A 22,932-nucleotide genomic window follows, 5' to 3' on the forward strand; every position below is an offset into this window, starting at 1 on the left:
GGCGTGTCATGGGACCAAGGATTCTGGAATTTTCAATCACTTTTGAAGAAAGGCTTTTATTTAAAATCAAGTATTTATTCAAAAGAAATGAAGGATTATAACTATGTAGTTTGTGACAGACGGCAAGGGAAGGAGAAAGCAAACATTCTCACAAAGGATGTAGTTGTGTTCTCTCAAAACATGAAACTGTTTTTCTGGTAGGGGCAGCAAAAATCTTGTGAGGGACCCAACTGCAACTTTAAGAAGTTGTTGGCCGGACTGCCTACGTGCTAAGCATTTAAATAGGCACAGAGAATCACTGCTGGGGGCCTTCGTGCAGTTCCCAGTCAGAGGTTCCAGGGAGGCCCGTGTCTCGGTGGCTTCCCACCGGGATCCCCACCTGCCCCACTTGGAACATGTGCCCTCAGCGCAGCCCTGGCCTGGGCACAGCCCCTCACACCTGTCCTAGGAGGACTCTGAGCCCTTTCCTGCAGGGGTGGGGAGTATGGGACGGCTGAGCAGTGCTCCCCTGGCTTCAGACATCTGGGATCGAGTGGTCCATGGCATGGTGGAGCAGGGTCGGAGACAACCTAGATACAGCAATGAGGACAGTCACCCAAACTGGCAGCACCTGCTTCTCCTCCCTCCCGGCCTGTGCATCCCCCAGGGGGACCTTCATTTCCATTCCTAAGATTTTCAAGTCCCTTGCAATCACCAGCCACCTGGAAGGCAGTGAAGGGGGGCAGGCTGGTGTGTGCCCTGCGTGAGGCTTGAGGAGGCCGGCTTGGCTAGGAGGTGGGGAGGTGGGGGGTAGGGGCTTGGCTAGGAGGGGGGAGCCTTACTTTTTGACCATGTGCTCATAGATCACGGTAGGGATGATGGTCAAGGTGACAACGTTCCCGGCCATGGCCAGAATCTCTGTGACCGCTTTGTCCTGGAGAGGAAGTGAGGGGGCAGTCACCCTGGGGCCAGGGGCACCTCTGCAGAGGAGGGGTCAGCACCCCACCCCCAAGACCCTGCTGCCATTAGGGGAGAGTCCCAGGTAAGCAGCTGGGTGAGGCCCCGCTTGAGCAAGACCATGAGCCCCCCCGACCTGAGGATCTCTGTGGTAAAAATGAGCAGGCCTCTCCTCACTCTCCCCTTGAAGGCAAGTCCTGTGGGCCTGACACAGAATAGGCCTCACAAACACTACTTGCCTCCCCTTCCACCGGAGCGCTCCTAACATCTCACTCACCAAGCCCACATTTTCTATGCCATCTCCCTGACTCAGTCACACTTAAGTTCTGGAAAATTACCATGCAGTGGAGGCCATCGGGTGCATCCATCCACCCGCTGGGCTCCTGTTGGCCAGCCAGAGGAGCCGAGCCCTCCAGGGCTCTTTTCCGCTTACACTTTGTTGACTGGTAACGAGAGAAAGGTCTGCAGACGCCATTCAGACCATGAGGAGAACAGGAAAGGACAAGCCCCTATGCCACGTGGGCCAAACAGACTGAACTCTAAAGCACAGCCACAGCAGAGCTTCCGGCCCTTTCACAGAGACTAGTGACCATCCACGCACTTCTAACTTGGTTATGTGCTCAGTTGGTGAGGTACGGGATGGCGAGATGGGACCAGTGACAGCCACACGGTGGAAACAGATCAGCTTTCAGAAGACAAATATCTCAAAATGCGTAACTACACAGGGCCGTTCAGGAAACGGAGAAACCCAGTGAGAGCCTCCGAGCACCACGGTTTGCCAGGGTAACTGGCAAGTTCATCATGATGCCCTGAGCCTTCGGGGAGGAAGAGAGAATCCTTGGCACAGTTTAGCATGACTGGTCTCCAGAAGAGTTAAGATCAAAGAACTGGAATGCTTTGAAAGGAGTGCGTTTGCAGGTACCCGAGAGGGAAGCTACTCAGAATCGGTGTTGGCCTCGTCAACTTCTCAGGCATAAAGGGTTCCCTTTGGATTGTCAAGCCTGATCCCCGAGGGGGAGATATGCAGTGGAGGGATCACAGACTCACATCAGGAAGAACTTCCTGATCACAATGCTCATGAGCCTCCAGAGCCAGCCTCCAAAGGAGGTGGGGAGACAGTCCAGCATGGGAAGCAGATCTGGGACAGGAATGGCGGGGTGATGGCCCTGGGGAGGGGTGGAGAACTGGCTTAGAAGGCCGTGCCAGCTTTGGAGTGAGATGCCACTGCCCAGGCCACTTCTGCTGGGGGGAGCCCTGGAGCCCTGGCTGCAGGAGGGGATAGGACTCTCCCTCCAAATCACAACCTCAAAGAAGAACCGCTCTCTGTCCAGGCGGCAGCGAGTCAGGATCAAACCACTTTCACTTGTTCAGGGACCAAAAGCCACACGATTCATCATCCTCTGAGGTCCGGTGCCTGAAGGCGCCCACTGCTCAGTTCACATCCGCTAGACCCTGTACCCCTTGCTCCTTCTGGCTTTTTAAGGATAAAACACACACACCCTCCAAAGATGAACAGAGGTCAGAAGTGTGTTTCTGGGGGATCCCTGGGTGGCTCCGTGGTTTAGCGCCTGCTTCAGCCCAGGGCATGATCCTGGAGACCCGGTCCCACGTCAGGCTCCCTGCATGGAGCCTGCTTCTCCCTCTGCCTGTGTCTCTGCCTCTCTCTCTCTCTCTCTCTCTCTCTCTCTCATGAATAAATAAATAAAATCTTTTTTAAAAATCTAAAAAAAAAAGAAGTGTGTCTTTGAACAGCAATTTTCTAAGATGTTCCTATTATGGAATGTGAGCCAGTTATGCAAACAGAAGTGCCGTGGAGGAGGCAGGTATCCATGCAAGCAGCAGCCCCCTCCCCGGGCGCCCTGTCCTGACGCACCCCCTGCCTGGACGCACCGCCTGCCCGGCTCTCCTCCCGCCTCCTGCTCACTGAGCACTGCCCCGTGCTTGGGTGCTGGGCGCTGAGCTCAGAGCTCCACCTCCCTCGTCTTAGCCCACAGCAACCAGGGGGCGAGGGCCCCGCCCGCTCAGAGCCCCCTCCGGCAGCCCCTGAGCTCCGCGGCCGAGCGCAGCCGCTGGCCTACCTTCAGCCCGACCACATTCTGTCCGTTCACCTCGCACACGGACTGCTTGGTGAGGAGCCCGTTGCGGGCCGCAGAACTCCCTCTGACCACAGAGACGACCGTGCCTTTCTTGATGACAAAGCCGACGTGGCCCGTGCTGTCCTTGTGCATGGTGACGGTGCGCTGGAACGGCCTGGCAGGAGAGACCGTGAGCTGGGCCTAGACGTGCCTGGGGCCAGACAGGGAGGCACCGGGGGCCTGGCCACTCACCTGTCCCGAACGACCATGGCGATCTTCTCTGCCGATGCCCTCTTCAGCACCCGGTGCGCTCTGTCCGTGCTCCACCCGGCACAGTCTTGGCCGTCAATCTGCAGGATCTGATCCCCAAAGCGCAGCCCCACAAGAGACGCGGGGCTGTTGGCCTTCACCAGCTGCACGAAGAGCCCCTGGAGGAGGCAGGGCCCTGTGGTCAGCTCCCCATCACATCCCTCGGAGCCCAGGTCCCTCCGGCTGCTGTTTGCCTCCTGATCGTCTAGGAGCTGGCAGGACAGCGGTCACTCCATTTTCCTGGGGACAAAATACTCCAGGCCACATAGCCAGGGAGCAGCTGGGTAAGATTTCAACCCTGGCTGGAGGCTGCAGCCCCAGCCCCTGGACTGCGTGGCTTCTTACGACAGCACTGGTCCTGCCGGCTTCCACCTTCTGCAGATAGCTGAGCTGCCTGGAAGCCAGATCCCTCTGATGGAGGGGAGGGAGGAAGGGAGACCCCGAGTGGTAGGAGGCCAGGAGGCACAAGTGGAAGGTCCATTCTAGAACCCAGCACTGACCCTGGGGCCTTAGGGGAGGGAGGTTGAGAGGAAGAGCCTCCGCTTGAGGCTGGGTAGGCTTTGGCTCCCCTGCTTGCTCTGCACCTTCCTTACTTGGACAGGGCCCACAGGCCCCCCCTAGGCTGGTGGGCAATACGTGTGGGAGATGCCCCCTCCTCTCCTGCCCAGTCCCCAGCCTTACCTGGTCAATGGCCCTCAGCCGTAGCCCCGTCTTGCCACGCTCATCTTTGCACAGGTAGATCTCGCGCACCCCAGGCCTGATCTCTGCTCGCCGTGTGCCAAGGCTGTTTCCAGACAGCGGTGCCACCAGCTGGCCGGGTGACAGGCCAGAGCCCACCATCTGCAGACACCAGGGGTCTCATAAGGATGGGGAAAGAAAGATGCAGTGGTCCCTGGGCCCTATCCCATCCCCAGATCACACTCTTCTCTCAGGGCCTGTTAGGGTGCATGGCTCCGTGAAGCCACTAGGAGGCATCAAAGCCTATACCCCCTGAAAAACAGCCAGGAAAATGAGGAGAAAGAGAATGGGTATACAGAAACGGAACCCTCATTTTGCAAGGCACTTTGGTGTCAGGAGAAGACCCCTTTGAAATCCAATTAAAAATAAAATTTCACAGCAAATAGCAGGCAATTAGGGGGGAAAAAGGACTTGATTTGATTTTTGTCTTGAAAAAAATGTAAGCAAAAAGTATAAAAACGAGTGCTTTCCCCCTAAAGCCCAGAACAAGTCAGGATGTCACTCTCACCACTACTCTTAAATGTGGTACTGGAATAACTACCCAGAGCAATAAAGTAAGAAAAGGAAATAAAAGGCATACAGATTGTAAAAGAAATAAAATGGTCCCTATTTGCAGATGATATGATCATCTACTAGGAAATTCCCAGGAATCTACAAATAAACTCTTAAAACTAAGTGACTTCAGCAAGGTCACAGGATACAAGATCAACACACAAAAATCAACTGTACTTTTTATACACTAACAGCATACACATGGAAACTGAAATTAAAAGTACACTATCAACTATAATTACTCAAAAATAAAACATAGGAGTAGGTGTACAAAACATATGTAGGACTTGCATACTGAAAACAAAAACAAAAAAGTGGCTGATAAAAGATATCAAAAAATATTTAAATAAATGGAAAGGAATTTTCTATTCATGAATTAGAAGAACATAATAAAGCCATCAATTGCCCCAAACTGACATAAAGATTCAATGCCATTTCTATCCAAATCCTTACAAGATGTCTTGTAGATGTAGGCAAGGTTAATCTAAACTTTATATGAAAAGACAAAGGAGGGACACTTGGGTGGCTCAGTGGTTGAGCGTCTGCTTTGGGTCAAGGCATGATCCCAGGGTCCTGGTATCAAGTCCCACATCAGGCTCCCTGAGGGGAGCCTGCTTCTCCCTCTGCCTGTGTCTGTGTCTCTCATGAATAAATAAATAAAATATTTTTTAAAAAGAAAGAAAAGAAAAACAAACTATCCATTGAGAAAATGAACAAAACATACGAAGAGCATTTTACTGAAAAAAATCATAGCTGGTAAACAGCATATGGAAGGACATTGAACATCACTAGCCATGAGGGAAATGCAAATTAAGACCTTGATGAGACATCACGACACACCTATCATAACAGCAAACGTTAGTGAGAAGCTGGCAAAGATGGGAAGAAACTGGAAGAGTGTCGCTGGCAAGAAAATAAAACAGCAGAGCCACTCTCAAAAATAGTTCGGCAGTTTCTTTTCAAGATTCAAACATGCATTTGTCATACAACCTAGCAACTGTACTCTTGGACATTTATCCCAGAGAAATGAAAACTTATGTCTGTACAAAAGAACTATACAAAAATATCCATAGTAACTTACTTTGTAACAGCCCCAAACTGGAAAAAGCTAAAATGACTCTCAATGGATTAAAAAGTCTTTGGGATGTCCATACCATGGACTACTACTTAGCAACGCAAGGGGATGAACTAAGGGAGCGGGGGTGGGGGGGGGTGGGGGGGGTTGATGGGGATTAAGGATGCAGGTGATGTATGGAATTGTTAAATCACTGTATTATACACCTAAAACTAATATAACACTGAAAGTTAACTATACTGGAATTAAAATAAAATGAAATAAAAACAAACAAATAAGCAAATAAAGTGAGATGAGCTATTAATACAGTGAATAACCTGGAAAAGTTTCAAGGGCATTATGCTGAGTGGAAAAAGCCAATCTGAAAAGGCTACACGCAGTAGGACTGCATTTATATAACATTCTGAAACAAAATTACGGAGGCAGAAAACAGACTAGTGGTGGCCGGGGGTTAGGGATGGTCAGGGGGAGAGAGTGGCCATGACCACGAAGGGCCGGCCTGAGGGAGACCTTTGTGGGGACGAAACAGTTCGTGCCTTGGTTGCACTGGTACTTACATGAGTCTATCTATACAGGTGACAAAGTGACACAGGACTACAGACGCTCACTGTACCAATGTAAAATGCCCGTTTTCCTTATCCTGTAGTTCTGCAGCCACTTCCTGCATAACCATTAGGAACACTCGCTGGAGGGTACAGCTTTCTGTGCCCTTCTCTATACTGTCTTTGTGGCTTCCCAGGAGTCCATGATTATTGAAAAATAAAAAGTTAAAAATAAAACTTTTAGCTATAAAAATGAATCCACCTGTCATATTTGTATCAATATTTCAGTGAAATGCACTCACGTCCTCATTATTGGAACGAAGAGAAATTCAGTCAAAGGCTGACAAGGGAAGTATACACCATGGGACTTTCTTTGCTTCCTGTTTGTATTTCCCCCCGTAGCATGACTACGGGGGGTTATTGTGGGGAAACACCCCAGGCCCCACGTGTCCCCATCCTGGTGGCCTTTCTCCTGTGAGACCCTCATCTGCCAGGGGCTGTGTGTGTATGTGTGTGTGTGTGTGTGGCTGTGGCAGTTTTCATCCTCACTCCCTTCACTTCACGAAACCCTTCAGCCTCAACAGGACTTGGGGTTGTGCTCTGCCACCAATTTTCACCAGCCTGGGGACAGGACAGCAGACAAGGACGCTGACCAACAGCACGTGGGGATGCTGGAGCCCACTGGGAGGGGGTCTGGGTGGGCACCCGGACTCTGAATGAGCATATTTTCAGGAGGGAATATTTCAGTGTCATGATGTCTCTTGCTCCCCAAAACTATGGAGAGCAGGAATCAAGCAAACATTGTGGTTTAATTTGGGGACCAGAGCTGGGTGACAAGCTGCTCCCCCTCTCGGCTCTGCCATCCAGACAACAGCTCTCAAGGCACAGGCGCTCCTACATTAGATGCCTCCAGGCTCAGGCTGGGTTTAACGCCTCCCTTCTCGTCCAGCAGCCTGAAGCCAGAGGTCAAGGGGCAGGCAGTGGTCCTCCAGCTCTGCCCAAGACTGCAGGAAACCCCACAGCACTTTTAATGACGGGTCAAAATGAGAAGTGCCATCAAGAAACAGAGCCGCAGGCATGCCAGGGAGCAGGAGCTTCCAGTCTGTGCAAACGGCGAAACCAAGGAGGGCAAGTTGGAACATTTCTGTGCCCACATCAGGCAAGAGAAGAATACCTACACCAGCACCTTCTGGAATCTGAAGCAGGTTCTGCTGGACTTCTTGGCTGGAGAGGGAAAGACCCATATAATTTTCCAAGTCTGCCAGGCTCGGGTACAAAACTGATGGGAAGGGAAGGGAAGGAGGGGAGAGGTGTTACTCAGGGGTGCGTGCTTGGCCACGCCTGCCTGGCTCCCCCGTGTCACTCAGCTGTATTAATAAACAGGGCCCAGGGACACTGTTTACTCCTGAGAGGGCAAGGGAACACTCACTGGTGATGTGGGTTCTCCCCTCAGGAGGGCTGAGGGGCAGTGATCTCGCCAGGAGCAGCCTGGGACACAGAATCCCTCATGTACGTACCACTTGGCTGTTCAACGCAACAAACTTTATTTGGCACCAGCCAGACATGCGACACCAAGCACAGGGCTGGTGCTGGGGACGTGAGGCCCCGGCTCCTAGGAAATCCACGGGATGGGGGCAGCCGGGCTGTGGGAGGCAGGCATCTGACCCCAGGGCAGCTCCCAGGAAAATGCACAGTGAGGAGGGAAAGAGTGGGCCTGTGGTCAAGGTAGCTGCCACAGCACCTGAATCAGGACTGCCATCATCTCTGGGGGCCACCACAAACATCCTGGTCTCCTCACTTGGCCATAGAAGTTAGTCCCACATCAGAGGATTTGGTGTTCTCACTAAGCCACAGAATTCCCAGGGTCCCCCTCAGAGGGTTCTGGTGCGGTAAAATGTGCAGGAAGCCCACAGCAGGGCGGCAGGCGAGAGGCAGTGCTTGGAAGTGGCCACAAGAGGGCACTGTCAGTCAGGAGCACCCCACCCCGGCTCACTCACCTGAAGGTTGGGAGACTGGCAGGGCGGGCATCCTGGCTGCAGCTCTGGCATGGGCCTGGGGAGAGGTGAGGTGCACTGATCAGCTGTGGCCAGGACCCTCAGGCCTTGGAGCTTGGGGCTCCCTGAGGCTGAGGGTCAGGGCCTTAATTATGCTGGCAGGCCTAAGGTAGGGTGGGGCATCCAACGAAACTCGGAGATGTGTAAATGTGGTCTCTGCAGATGTCCATGTTTCTGGGGAAGGTTCTCCCTGTAGCCCACAACCCACCAAATGTCATGACCCGCTTGCTACGTGAGGCAGCCAGAACATCAAGACCCACCTCCCAACGAAATTCTCAGTCGACAAGTCCCAAATTCTCAAAACTCACTGGAACTGCAGGTGGATGGAAGGAAGAAGGGGCTTCTGGGGATGAGCAGGCCACATGCCACGCCCAAGGGGTCTACTCTGGAAGCCTGTCTACAGTGTGGCGTCTACCTGAACGGGGATGGAGGAAGTGCTGGGACGCACAGGCCTATCTGCAGCTGCTTGGCCTTCTCCACTCCTGCTGTAACTCCACTGCCTTAACCTCCTGTCCACCAGCAGGCCCTGCAGTGGTGACCTGCAACACCCAGCACCTTTCAAGACAAGCCTCCCTTACTCACCCTGGGGCAATCACAAAGGGCCCACGAGGGCCTAGACTAACACATGCCTAGTGGCTTACCTGAATGGCTTGGTCCATCTTCAGGTCCTCCAGAGACGGGTACAGGGTAGACATGGCTGTTCCTCGGAACACCCTTCAGGGCACAGAGAGTGAGGAGGGGTGAGGGGTGAGAGGAAGCATGGATGTCTGCCTCCCACCCATGGGTGCCACTCAGGACTATCAGGATAAGAGACATATCAGGAAGGTATCATGCCCAGTTTGGAGATGGGGGAGCTGAGTCTGAACCCAAATCTGTTTTGTTCCCAAGCCCGTATCTCCACCCTTGCAAAATTCCATCCCACCTGTTCAACTGACTCTGGGCTTCAGACCCCAGACCCAGGGGACCACCCAGGACACGCTGGCCAGGAAGAGCAGGAGTTTCAAAGGTCAGGTGGGTTGAGGGGGTCTGGTTACTCAAGACCCAAATTCATTCCAGCAAGTTCATAGTGAGCATCTGCTGCATACAGCATCATCCCACAACTGCACAGAATTCCAGGGGTCTTAATTACAATAGAAAGGCAGCAGGGCATTTTGAATCCCTCCCTCACGGCCACATCCCTGTTCCCCTCTGAGTATTTGAGCTCCTACTGTATACCACCCATTTCCAGCCTTGATCTCAGCCTAGGCTTCCACTCCTCTCCTTGTAAAGCTCCGAGCTTCTTAAATGCAGTGTCTTGAGTTTTGCATTTAGACAACTAATTTGAATGTATGAAGTACTCTGCAAGGTCAAATAAAATCTGTTTGCATCTGGCCTGTGAGCCACCAGTTCCAATCTCTGGAGGAAACAGAAGTCTGTGGGGACCACTTTAGAGAATATGGGCTAGATACTGAGAGTAGTGGTGAGCCACCAGGGGGGCTTTAAGCAGGGCTAAGACATCCCAGGCTCATGCAGAAGGGCCTATTGACTTCCACCTGGAGAACAACAAGAGAGGAGGTAAGACCCATTGGAGGATGTTGGAGGGCCTGGGGAGGGACGGGAAGATGATGGAGGTCTGCACACAACATGGGGGTTAGGGGTGGGATGTGAGAGAGGAGAGATTTGATGGCAAGTTAGAAGTAATGGTATGCCGGGGAAGGGTTGTCAAAGCAGCAGGTACAGAGGAAGAAGGAACAGTGATGGATGAGGATGACCTTGGCCCCTGTGGGTCCCTCAGGGGAGATGCTCAGAGCATCCGGACCTGGCAGGGCTGGAGTCCCTTCACCCCTGGCACAGCCCACTCAGTTCCCTGTGACCACCCAGGCACTCCTTTTTTGTGTACACCTGCTCTGATGTCCTAAGGGTACCCACCTTCCTAGGATGGAAATGAGGACCAGAGGTCCCAAATGTATTTCATTCACCTCTCAGTCTTGTTTTTTATTTTTTTCAAATTTGAATTAGTGCAAATATTTTAAAGTCTAGGAATAAAATAGTCCTCACTTCTAATTTGTATTGAAAAAAAGTCAAAACATTTGGCAATGCAAGAGCAAGAATCATGCACAGCAACACCCAGTCCAGGCTGAGTTGCAGCCAGCCTCTTAGATGGTGCTGCCTATGCTTTCCCAGTTCCCAAAGTACCCAAGCCAGCAATTTACGTGCTTGGCTCTTTGAAGCAGGCGGCACCGGATCCTTGGCCTAGTCTGGTCTTTGTGGCAGAAATGATCACCTCAAGAGAGACTGTCCCAGGGGGAAAGGGGGACTGGCTCTGACCTCCTTTAGACCATCTGGGGGAAAGAGACCCCTTTGCCTGTGGCCTTCCCCACTGTGCACATACTCTGGGAGATTTTTATCTTGGGACAGTCCTCAGCAGGTGACATCTGCCCAAACACGCCCTGTTACCAGGATCATGCATGAAGAGCATATGTGAAAATGAGAGGCCAACCCTGGCCGGCTTTTTCTAACACTGAAGCAGGACAGCAGTTATTAGATTTTTTATTATTTTTTATTTATTTATTCATGATAGACATAGAGAGAGAGAGAGGCAGAGACACAGGAGGAGGGAGAAGCAGGCTCCATGCAGGAAGCCCGACGTGGGACTTGATCCTGGGACTCCAGGATCACACCCTGGGCCGAAGGTAGGCGCTAAACCGTTGAGGCCCCAGGGATCCCCCAGCACAGCAGCTATATTTTCAGTGGCTGCCCTCTGGGACAGCAGAATCAGAGCTCCACTTCCTGGAAACCACTCCCAGGCCAGAACCACACACTTTCTCTGCATCTGGGACCTTTACCACCTCCACCTCTGAGGCCCCACTTAGTTTTACTGAGCTCTGGGCAGAATTAGGAGGCAGGTATTCCCCTACCTTTTAACAGTTTATGATCTAGTGAGGAATGGCTCCCAGGCAGCAAATATGCTGTGCCTCATCCAATCATCGGTCTACCCACTCGTAGCATTTGAGTATCTACGGTGCGCCAGGGGCCCTGGACCTGTTTCAGCCATCCCAGGCCCTCTGCTGGGCACACCACCCTTCCCTGGGTGGTGCTCTTTGAGGTTTAGTTCAAATGCTGTTTCTTGGGTTGCCTTTTTCAGGCCATTGGACCCCCCCTGCTAGTTGGTTGGATCTTCTTGTGCTCCATCCCTGACTTGTGCTGCCTCTGCTGTCAAGCTATTTACCATATTACACCATCAACATACTGGACCCCGCCTCACAGACAGGGAGGGGCCGTGTCCCCTTCACCCCACACTAGGCCTCCCCACCACAATAACGGCAGATATGCATGGTGATAAAAATGGTTAAATCTGAATAAATCAGTGGGTTTTCCGAGAACAGACTGGAAATTCTGTAGGCATGTTTGGGTGTCAGAAGACTGTGGGGGCATCACCAACACTCAGGACACAGGCCGCAGAGATCCGGGCCTCCTGTAACGGACCCGCACACCATTCACAACAAACCGTCCTCTGTCCTGTGCAACTTTCCAGGGTCCTCCCAAACCTTCATGTGGGCATCGAGCCTGCTTATAACCTGTGTTGTGGGTTTTTTTTTTTTTTTAATTACCTGTTTTATATACAAACACAGCGTTTCCTGGTTCTAATACGCAGGCGATGCATACACCAGGTTAGTCCAGGGCGGCTGCCGCGCCAGGCCCTCCCCCGGCTGCGGAGACCCCGGCACAGGGCCCTGTGCGCCTGCACGTGGCTGTCACACTCACTCCACACCTGTTTACAAATACTTGGCCTCTGACTCGAGACGTCAAACCGAAACTGGCGCAAACTTTTCCGTCCAATACGGTCCTAAACCCAGACGCGCGCGGTCTGAGTACGGCACCAACACGGTCTGGCGTCATCCAGCTCCAGCTCTGGCAAACTGAAGGGCCCAAGCTTCCGCCATAAACTACTTCCCTCGCCCGTGTTTCGCCCTTATGATAAAGTCGGAGCATCCTGCTGGTTGACCCGCGAGGAACCACCGGCTCCGGGCGAACCCGCCTCCTCCCTCGGCCTCAACTTCCCCGCTGTGCGCAGCCAAGCACCAAGTCCACGCAGCGGGGGCCGGGGCACGGGCCGCTAGGGCCTGCTCTTCACCCCAGGCCCGTCCCCCAACCCGCTGGACGGCGCAAGGATCCGCAATCCCGCTCTGAGATCCCCTTCGGATGCCCTCAGATCCCCCCGGAGGCCCCTTCGCTGCGACCCCGCCGGGACCAACGCCTCCCAGCGGCTCGGGGCTACGGCGCCTGCGCAGAGAGCCCGCGGGTCGCCGGCCCGCGCCGCGGCGTCTAGGACGCATGCGTCCCACACCCCAGGGCCTGCGCGCCGCGAAGGGTGGCTCCCAGGCTGCCCCGCGGCAGCGGGTCGAGAATGGCGGCTCCTCGGCCGCTCGGGCTGACAGCCGGCTGGGCTGTTAGAACTCAGCCTGCCTCTCGCTTTCTCCAGGTGCCCATGGCCGGTGCCGGCACCCACAAAAAGAGATCAGGTAAAGCTGCAGAGTAAGGGATGGAAAAGCTCGATCGGACCCCTTGCCCCCTCTTTACGGGACTGGAGGCCGCGGAGAGCCGATCGAGCTTTAAAGGGACGAGTGTGCCCCCCCCCCGCCCCCGCCAAGCTCTTGACCCCATTTACGGGCCATTTACGGCCTGCGGAGGAGGGAGAGTGCGGGTGACCCTTAGAAAGGCAGCAGTGGGAGGGGAGGAGGGTGTAGGGACGCCTGCGCTCCCCGTTGCCTGCTGCTGGAGTGGAATCCCGCCGTCGCTAAGGCTTCCGAAGCGCTTTCAGTTCCCGAGTGTTCCCTACCCACTGTGACGTCACTGGGCGTCCCTCCAGGTTGTTTTTTGCCGGGCTGACTTCTGACCAGGTGCCCCCGCTCCACCAAGATCCCGCGGGGGCTCCCACCGGCGAGTAGTGAGTGATCGCACCCCGCTACCGAGGGTGGGGGCCTCGTGGTCGGCCGGGCAGATGGCGTCCCACAGCAGAATCGGGTGTGCTGCTCCGTACAAGGGGTTCAGGCAGGCTGGCTTTCGGGGTGCAGGATAAAAGACCAGGGTGACCAAGGAAAGCCTCTTGGAGGAAGGAAGTGGGTGAGCCGTGTGCTACTCCAGGGGGAGAGAGGCCCAGACCCAAGAGACCAGCTGCCTTCCAGAGCTTTACTACCTCCTGCAGGTTACGCAGGTTCTCCAAACTGAACTTTTGTCCCCCTAGCATTGCTTCCCCTCTGCAGCTGCCTCACCAAGTCCACCCCCTGGTCTGAGCCAGAAATCTGGAAGTTAACGTTAACTCCTGCTCTTGAAGCCATACCTAGCTCTCGCCCTCAGCATAAATCTCCAAACTTCAACTTGGCATTCAAATCTTCATGACCTAACTCCTGAGGGTACCATCTACAGTCACACTTCCTCACTTTTCCACACTCACCCTGCATTTCATTCATTCCAGACTGCCTGCTGACACTAGAACTCACCCTCCTGGTTCATGCCTCCCTGCCTTTTCAGGTACCTGTCCCTCTATCTTGAAGGCCATTCATGCCTTCTCTCTCCCTCTTGTTCATCTGGTGAACTGTTCCCTTGAGTTCTAAGCTTTTCCCCAAATCCCCCCCCACACACAGAATTAGGCAAACCTCCCTTCTCTAGACCCCAGAACCTCATATTCACCTATTCACCATTCATTCCACTAATGTTTATTAAGTACCTCTTGTGAGCAAGGTCTTCTACATTCCCTAGGATTGGATTTCCTCTGTGCTGTGTTTGTTTGCCTGTCTCCCCACTGCTGAGCCCAGTGTTTGGCACATGGCAGGCGTCCCAAGTTACTGTTTCTTAAAGGACTGGGAAAGCAAGACACGGAAGGGAAGGCCCCAAAAAAGTCCTTTGAAGAGAAGCTCTGGACCTAAAAAGGGAGGAAAAAACCCGCTGCCCTAATGAGGTAGACTACAAGGCTGGCTCCTCCAGTCTGACAATGGAAGAGTTCGCTTAGCTGAGTGCTGGCTTCCTGCAATTAATTGGCTCCCGTGAAAGGAAAATAACCCATCTCTCAAAGGAATATTCCTTTACGTTGCACTTTACAGAATTTCCATCCCTGAGCTTCTGTACTTTTTGATACAAGCAAGAACACCACCCACTGCAATCCAGCAGTCATGTCCTGGGAGATCAGCAGGGCTGAAAGGGGTCGTCAGTTCTCATCTTTGGATTTTGGAACACCTTGTTCCAAAAAGAGCTGAAACTATGGGACTCCTACTTGTTCCTGTGGACAACTCATCCATCCTTCAGAAGACAGTGTGTGCGGGAGGGAAGCGTGGGTTAGAGTGTCAGAGGAATAGCTCCTGGAAGGCCAGATTAGCCCAGTTTGTGGTGGGTTAGAAAGAAGAGGCTGTTGCTAGGCCACCAGCATGTACCCCCCACCCTCCTCCTCAGGGCTGTACTGCCTGCTGGAGGAAGGCTGTGAACGTCATTAGGGAATGCAGATGCTCTTGAATGCAGGCCCCTGGGAGGCAGGCAGGACTGGGTTTAGACTGCTGCCTCTAATTTGTGAAAGCAAACATGGACAAGTCCCCTTTGACTGTCATTTCTTCCATTGTGATATGGGTAACAGTACTTGTATCACAGAGTTATTGTGGAGATTTAAAGATCCTTAAGAACTAAGATATGAAGCACACTTAGCACTGTACCTAGCACATAAGACATGCAATCATCGTTAGCTATTCATTCAGGACATTTACTGAGTGCTTAAGTCCCTGTGCTGTTCTGAGGCAGTGAGCAAAAGGAAAATCTGTCCTTGAGTGTTTCTTTCTAGCTGGATAAGTGTGTTTGCTGTGTTAGGTGGTAGGGAATAATGAGGAGAAAAATAAAGCAGGGTGGAGGGTAGAGTGTTGAGAGGTCCAGAAGGGTCTCACTGTGGAGTGGGAGTGATGAGTGACTTTTATAAAAGCCTAAAGGGGTAGGGAAGAGCATCAAGGCTGAGGGCATGAGGTCGGGGTGCCTCTTGTTCAGAGAACATCTGGCCGGTGAGACTGGAGTCTCATTCAGATGGAGAGCCAGTGGTGAGGAGGTTGGAGAGGGTGTGGTCAGGTTCCCAGGGGGCCATGGCCAGGATTTGGCATTTACTCTGCTGAGATGGGAGCCACTGGAGAATGTTGAGCAGCAGAGTGACATGGTCCAACCTAACATTTTGACAGTCCCCTTTGGCTAACATTTGGTAAACAGACCAGAGGGACAACGGTGGACAACAGGGAACCCCAGTGAGCAGTGATAGTGGTGTTAAAATTGTTATTAGTTTGGAAATTGAAAATGTAAAACAAAGAAAAACTATTTAAAAACAAAAACAATTCTTTTGGTTAGTTTGGGCTGCCATATGTAACGAGCCAGTGCAGTGTCTTCCTAGCACACAGCAGCCTTGTCTGAAGCTCCATTTTCTGAGGCTCTGCTGTGTGGAGGGCACAGGCTGTCCCCCTTGGTTCCATTCATTAGCTCACTCAGTTCTCCCGACTGTGGGGATGTTTCCAGTGTCCACATGAGGAAACCAGTTCTGAGGGAGGTCAGACCACTGGCCAGTTCCTCAGCAGGTTCTTCCCGCTGTGATAGGGTAGTTGGTAGAAAGAGCTTCAGGCAGAAAAATAAGTAGCAGAAACTGAGGCATAGACTCCAGGTTCCCTGTGGAAATCCACTCCTTGCCTGGCCCTCCAAAGGCCCCTTCAGGGAGCAGGGTGTGGGCCGTGTCTCCTGAGCACTGTCCTGGAGCTCGGAGGGAGCCTGCAGCCTTCATGGTATCCGGCTGCAGCTCACTCAGCACTCAAACCTGACCCAGGGCTGGGGTCAGAGAAGGAGACCCCAGTTCACACCAGAGGGAGCCACCTTGAAAGAAAACCACCTGGGAGGTCCCAGAAGGGTCAGGACAGGACACACCGCACAAGAGCCAGCCTCACTGGCTCCAGTCCCGGTCAATAGGCCCCAGCTCTTACCTGCTGGCCAGGTGCTGCTGAGCGTCCTTTTCCAGCCACTGCTGAGAGAGTCTGTTCACCTCCCGGAAGGTGGTGGCCCTTGACCCAGTCAGGTGCCGGCTTTGGGAAGGGTGGTGCCCGCCCCCCCAGTCAGCTGATGCACCCGGATGGACCTAGGTAAAAGCCCTGTGAGTGTATAAACAAAGCAAGTGACTAGGCCCAGAGGAGGCTTTGGCCTTAGTCAAGATGTGGAGGTGAGGCCATGGGTTAGGGACACACAGCTGCTGTAAGGAGGGATAGTAACTGAGACTTCTTGACCTTGAGGAAATCAGATTTGGTTTGGACATCCAGTCCTGTGGAACTTGAGGACAGTTTGATGGACATCCAAGGTCTTACAAAATGGCCATAATGTGTGACCCATCATTGCCCTTCTAGGAATGCATCCCAGTGAACAAGAAGGCATTGAGATCCCAGAGCCCAGGAAGATGAGATTGGTTGTCTCCAGGAAGAGGAACTAAGGGGCTGTGTACTAGGTGGAGTGGGGGAGGGGTTATGGTACACTTTTGGTACCTCTTAAATTTTGAAGAATTTGAATGTATTACCTACCCCCCCCCCCCCAATAATCAAAGAAAATTAAACAGAAAAGGAGGAGGAATTGAATTTAGGTCCTGGTGGGTTTGGTTGAACATAAGTGCCTGTCACACTTGGTGCCTTGGGAGGGACCGGGGACCTGTGTTTGGGGTAGTCCCATGAGGAATGACGCAGGGCACCCGCCCAGGGTGGGGTGAGTATCGAGACTGCTCACCTGGCCGGGCAGGTCCACGTCATAGTCCCCATGACGAGCCTGGGCAGAGTTGCACTAGCCTTGGGCATCACGTCCTGACTGGGGGCCCAGCTGGTGTTCAGCCCCAGGGAGGAGACACTACCAGCCTCCACAGAGCTTACAGCCAAGAGTCCTACCCAGGAAACCTGAAAGGAACCATAGTGAGAAAGGCATTTGCCACTAATTGAGCACTCACTGCCCTGTGTGCTGTGAAGGCCTCTCAATGGCCATATCCTCCCTGCTAAGTAGGTGGGAGAAGCAAAGTTCCTCTCAAGTTACACAGCTGGAAGGTGGCTCCAAGGTCATGTTTTCTCTTCAGTGAGGCTAATGCACTGGAGGTTGAGCCATATGGGCCTGAAGCAGGGAGTAAACCATGGGTGATGGACCCATCTTAGGCCAGGTCTCTGAAGCCAAAGAAAAGTAGAAAATAGTGATGCTAATGGAACCACGTGACTCCCTCTCCCCACACACCTTAGTTCACTCAGTCATGGTCTGAAATGGCCTTTGGGAGAAGACGGAGAAGGAAACCAGCCCAGAAGAGTAAGAGACCTGCCGATGGTCTCAGCATGTCAGCACAGAAGTGGGGACTCCTACTCCCCAACCCCCCCCATTCCACAATGTCCTAGCACCTCCCCTCTCTCACTCCTCCCCCCCCTCCCCCGCATCCTGGCCACCCAGGAGGATCTTTCATGGGCATGCCCCTCCTCAAAGTCTCCAGTTGCTCCCTACCCAAGGGTCAGGACTAAACTCCAAGGCCTGACATAGGGCCTCTGCGGCCTGTCCCCATTACTGTCTTTTCAGGTGGAGTCTACCCCCATCTCACACCCACCTCACACTTCCATCCCCTTGCCTGCCTGCTACTTCTGGAATGCCTCCCCTGCCCCTCACCAGATCTCTGAGCTCCTCTTCCAGGAATGCACCCTGGTCATCCCCATCTATCTGGCCTCCCCAGCCTCTGACCTCTGGATCCGACTATCCTCTTCTGTGTACATCATCAGTCTGCAAGTTAGACCCGAAATTGCACTGGCAAGGCTTAGTTATTAGATGGGCATTGGCCGTTTTCAAAATAAAAATTGGAACTTGTGCTCCAACCAGGATATATTTCTGCTACGTTCCACATTTGTTTGAGCAATCCTCAGAAGTCTAAGACATGGGTAGCCACTAGGCAGTTTACACTCAGAAACTCCCTAGGATTGCCCTGGGGGACCTGAGTAATCAGCCACTACCTTACTCCCCTTCCCACTGAGCCCAGAGGTGGCTCAGGATCCTCTCCCAATAATGTTGCAGACAGCTACTGCCACTTGGATTTGGCCTGTGGAAGGACACCTGTACCATCTGGAATGGGCACTCCCTGAGGGCAGGGGCTCGGCTGCATGGTCCTTGTCCCTAAGGCCTAGCACCAAGGCCTGGCCCATAGTGGGATCTCGTGTTTGCTGAATGAACAAATGCCCCTCCTGGTAAACGCAGTGGCTCACTTTTATTTAGAAGATGGTCTGTTTTGGGGCATCAGATCCAAAGCCGGGGCCTGTGACGTAGCACATTTCGTACACCTCTCTGAGCTTCCATTTCCACACCTACAGATGGGAGTACTGGTACCTACTTTCTGGGCTCATCCTGAGGGTGAGATGAAGGAAGCCTGGGCAGAGCCTAGGACGCAGCTCACATGCAGCAAATGCCAGTTTCTGACTTCCTCATGGAGTCGGTGTGGCTGCAAGTTAGAGAAACATAAGTGCTCTTTCTGGAAGAAGGGGGAATGGTTGCCAGGCAGAGAGAAGCACCAGCTGGGTGCTCCTACTCTCAGCTTGGACTCTGGGTGGTGTGGCACAAGCCTGCTTAGGTGGCATGAGCCCAGTTAGGTGCCCGCGCCTGCGCCCATACCACAGTATGAGGACTGCAGGGGCTGTTCACAGCTCCTTCTGCATGCTGGGTGTGGGGCATAACCCAATCTCATATTCTTCCCAGCAGCCCCCAGATTTAGAGAGTGGACCAGGCCACACAGCCTGCGTGGTAAGGCCAGACCTTGGTGGTGAACCCAACAGAGCTGCCTGGCCTCAGAGTCTTTCCCATCCCCGAACGGCTGAGTCAGAGATATACCACACGGTAGCCAGTGGCCCTAGTGAGTCAGAGGTCTGGGGGCTGACGTCCCACACTGCCTCATACTTGTACCCCAGTTGGTCCCATCCAACACTTCAGCCCCGTTCCTGGAAACACAGCACCTGTCTGAGACCCCAAGCTCTAACTACCACACGATCCCCCAAAGTGTTATCTTGAAGGGGCACAGCTTATTGTATGGGCTGTGGAATCCCAGCCTGCCTGGACTCAAATCCCTACTCGGGCTGTGTGGCCTCATGCAAGTGACTTCACCTCTCTGAGTCTCAGTGTCCCACGTGAGAGATGAGAATAATTTCACTTTGTATTTATCCACACAGATGAAAGTGCTTGCCTGATCCTTGGGAGGCGCTAACTAAATTTGGACTTAGGATAGCCACGTTATTGAATTACTCCTTTATCCAAGTGAGAAAAAAATGTGTCCATTACAGTTGTAAATGTGATCAAAGATCAAACATACAGAAATTAGCTGCATCCTTTCTGGAACATAAATCCAGGTTGGACTGTCCCTGGTATGGCTACTATAGAAGTTTTTAGTAAGAGTGAAGCTAATGTCAGGGACCCTACACCCCACTACTCTGTTGGCCCAGCCATCTGCTTCCCACTGGGTCCTGTATTATTATTCCAAAAGCAGTGGCCCCAGCCATCCACAGCACAGACCTCTAGGGGGATGTATGTTAAAAATACCGATTATAGGGCCACCTGGCTGGCTCAGTAAGAGTGGGCAACTCTTAATCTTGAGGATCATGGGTTTGAACCCCACGCTGGGTATAAAGATTACTTAAAAAAATTTTTTTTCAAATACCAAAAAATACAGATCCCAGGGGCACCTCAGAAAATCCCAGGGGCACCTTGAGTTGGTACATCCAACTCTGGGAGTGGGGCCCAGGGATCTGCATTTGACTTCTGTCTCAGGTGATTCTGATGTAACTACATGAGCACTGGTGCTTTATTCCTTCTTCCTGACCCAGTTTCTCTTCAATCCCATGCCAACAACGTGCTGGGTATGAGGCATGTAGTGTGGGGTTTCCCATCCCTGACCTCCTTTAAACTCCAAAACATATCAAAAAGCAACTGCTGGAGTGTTGTAATAGAAAAGGAAATTGAGGTCCAGAGGTATGCTCTGGGCCCAAGGACCCACATGTGGTAAGTCACAGAATAGGGTACTGACCTGAGTGCTTTCCCCTTGCAAATGTGAACTCCCATAGATATGCCAGCCTGGATACAGGCCTGGGTCCAATTTTGTAATTTCCAGGCAAAAGCTGGTCACTCCAGCTAAGCTTCTTGGCCAAAGGCACAGAAAAAAGCAACTAAACACATAAGCAGTTTGTGTGGGGCGGGGGAGGGCCAGCAGTTCAGGGAACAGCCTCAGGGGAAGGGTTGGCATTCGGGCCTTGGGGAGAGATCCGGGGGGTTTGTGGTTGCACCCAACACAGACCGGCTGTGGGTCACGTCAGTAGGACGGGAACTCACTGAACACCACTGCGGAGGCTGCGGGCTCATAGGGTCAGACAACCCAGCCGGGAGCTCTCATGGCCTCAGCCCCCTGCGCGGGACACCGACTGGGCAGCCTGTCCTGCTGACGCCCGGACTCGCTCAGTCCCTGCAGGCCTCCGTCCCTGTCCCTGATGACTCCAGAAACTGGATGTGGGCACCACCAGAATGGGTCTGGGTGCCCCAGCCTCCTTGGGTCATGGATTCCTTCAAAGGTCTGTGCAGGGGGCAGGTGTGACTGGTAGGTAGAGCGTCACAGCAAAGCAAGCATGGCACACTGGGGCTCCTCTACTGGAAGCATCACCAGGTGGGGGGGGGGGGGGGCGCACCTGACATGGGAAACCGGCTTTAAACAGGGCAGCCAAGGAAAATGGGAGAGGTCCGAGAAGAGCAGGCAGGGAAGAGGCAGCCGTTGTTGTGAGCTGTCATGGGCCGGGCAGAGCATTAAGTGGTTTGCACCCTCCAGCCTCTATCCCTCCCTACGGGAATAATGCCGCTCTACCAAATGAGACAGCTCAGGTTCCTGTGGGTGGTGGGCTGCGCTGGTGAGCCCAAGGGCTCTGACCTCCGGCCCCCAGGTCATCACTCTGTGCTTCCTGTGGCTGAGAGTAGCCCACCGAACCAGGCTGCAAGCTCACCTGTCCCCCCGCCTCCTGCAGGCCTCCTGGCTCAGGGGAGGATAATCCCTGGGCCCTGTGAGAGGGGAGCCGGGCCCGTCTTATTGCCCCATTTTATAGATGACAGACCTGAGTACGGTTGGGTGCCTGTCTGGCGCACAGTGCAGTCGCGTCCCTTGCCACTGGACTTCTCCCATCTGCCCCACATCCTGGCCGCCCTAAAGACTGCAAGGAGAGCTAGCTGGGAAAACCTCTCCCTCTGATTACATTTGCCCGGCAGAGAGGTAGCCCTGGGGAAGGCTGTGGAGGGGGCGTATGGGGGTTCCAGTGGGCCTGGGACAGAACGAAGGTGAAGAAATCTCTAGAATGTATGGTCAGAGCCCTGTTTCCCCACTTGCCTGGAAAAGATGTCCCCAGTTCCCTCAACCTACCCAGAAATGCCCTCTTTCAAGGCCCTCCTGTGACTTACCTGATATTGCAGGGCTTCTCTGGCTGGGCACAAAGCCACAAAGAACACACAGAACATCCCCCTCGAAGAGTCCATTTATTATAGGATATTTTATGAGGCATTCATTATATGCTACATCTTCCCACTCTTCACAATCTTTGCACTCACAGGGTACTCCCTACACAACCCAAGGTGGCTGTCCGTGCTGCAGACATGACAGCTACATTCCAGGCAGTGGGAAGGTGGGAGCAGAACAAAAACAATACCTCCCACTGAGTCAGCCTCCTCCAGGAAGCCTGCCTATTTAGTCAGGTGGCAAGGATTTAGTTGCATAGCCAAACGGCTACATGGGGATCTAGGAATTGCAGTCTGTGGGCTGGGCACTCTGCCAGGTAATATTGGGGTTCTGTTAGGAGGGAACAAGGGGAATGTGGATTTTGGGTGGGCAATAAGCAGTCTCGGCCAGTCATGTCAAACGTGCTAAGATCCAACAAAGGGCCAGCCCAGCATCACCTGGGCCTCTGCTGGTCCTAAGGCAGGCACCACATATAGTTGGTTTGGACATTTGGATGTTTGGACATCTAGATCTGGGGCCCCAGGAAGCAATATTCTTCTCCTTAATCATCCCAGGGCCAGCTATCCGGCAACCAGAGACCACCTGTATAGCCCAGAGCCCGCTACAATTATTCAAACTAACCAACCCTAAACTGTTCGCCTTGCCCTGTCTTGCCTTTCCCAAGGAAACCCCAATAAAGGTCATGGCCCAAGCACCCTCCCCCCATCTTCTGGCTCCAACCTATCCCAGTGTTTTTCCATGAGGTCCTGAACATCCTTCAAACCTCCTGTCTCTAGGACCTGTGAGCATAAGAAACTCTCCTCTGGGTGACTGGCTGGCTCAATCAGTAGACCATGTGACTCTTGATCTCGGGGTGATGACTTTAAGCCCCACACTGGGTGTAGAGATTACTTAAACCAACTCTCCTGGGGCATCTGGGTGGCTCAGTGGTTGAGTGTCAGCGTTTGGCTCAGGTTGTGATCCCGGGGTCCTGGGATCGAGTCCCGCATCAGGCTCCCCACGTGGAGTGTGCTTCTCCCTCTGCCTATGTCTCTGCCTCTCTCTCTCTGTCTCTCATGAATAAATAATCTTAAAAAAATAAATAATAGAAAATAAATAAACCACCTCTCCTCTGTGGCTGCACCATCTCATGAAA

At 53.0% G+C, this 22,932-nt stretch overlaps 1 protein-coding gene and 1 long non-coding RNA gene across 3 annotated transcripts; one reads left to right on the forward strand and one right to left on the reverse strand.

The window, feature by feature from the left end:
• Nucleotides 1–36: 36 nt before the first annotated feature.
• Nucleotides 37–17,153, reverse strand: SDCBP2 (syndecan binding protein 2). Of its 2 annotated transcripts, XM_025986119.2 has the most exons (10): nucleotides 17,036–17,153; nucleotides 16,252–16,416; nucleotides 8,923–8,995; nucleotides 8,225–8,279; nucleotides 7,406–7,506; nucleotides 4,002–4,160; nucleotides 3,264–3,439; nucleotides 3,015–3,186; nucleotides 822–913; nucleotides 37–569 (listed from the first exon to the last, which is right to left on the reverse strand). In XM_025986119.2, exons 3-10 carry the CDS (start codon nucleotides 8,974–8,976, stop codon nucleotides 515–517), a joined length of 864 nt encoding a protein of 287 aa, XP_025841904.1. In that variant the 5' UTR covers nucleotides 8,977–8,995; nucleotides 16,252–16,416; nucleotides 17,036–17,153; the 3' UTR covers nucleotides 37–514. The 2 variants fall into 2 exon arrangements, with proteins under 2 accessions (XP_025841904.1, XP_072592317.1); XM_072736216.1 differs by lacking the exons at nucleotides 7,406–7,506; nucleotides 17,036–17,153 and having other exon boundaries at nucleotides 16,252–16,673.
• On the forward strand, nucleotides 12,627–18,144 carry LOC140595379 (uncharacterized). The gene is made up of 2 exons (XR_011996955.1): nucleotides 12,627–12,783; nucleotides 16,666–18,144. It is a non-coding gene; the product is annotated as an uncharacterized lncRNA (long non-coding RNA).
• Nucleotides 18,145–22,932: the final 4,788 nt, after the last annotated feature.

Source organism: Vulpes vulpes, chromosome 14 (assembly GCF_048418805.1).
Source record: "Vulpes vulpes isolate BD-2025 chromosome 14, VulVul3, whole genome shotgun sequence".
NCBI lineage: Eukaryota > Metazoa > Chordata > Mammalia > Carnivora > Canidae > Vulpes > Vulpes vulpes.

Bases quoted from the DNA above. Each gene is read 5' to 3' on its own strand.
- SDCBP2 (XM_025986119.2), bottom strand. From the start codon at position 8,976: ATGTCTACCCTGTACCCGTCTCTGGAGGACCTGAAGATGGACCAAGCC. The intron at 4,161-7,405 runs GTAGGTATTCTT...TGGTGTCTGCAG, and splicing joins AGATTCCAGAAGGTGCTGGT to ATGGTGGGCTCTGGCCTGTC. The intron at 3,187-3,263 runs GTGAGTGGCCAG...CTCTCCTGCCAG, and splicing joins GCCATGGTCGTTCGGGACAG to GCCGTTCCAGCGCACCGTCA.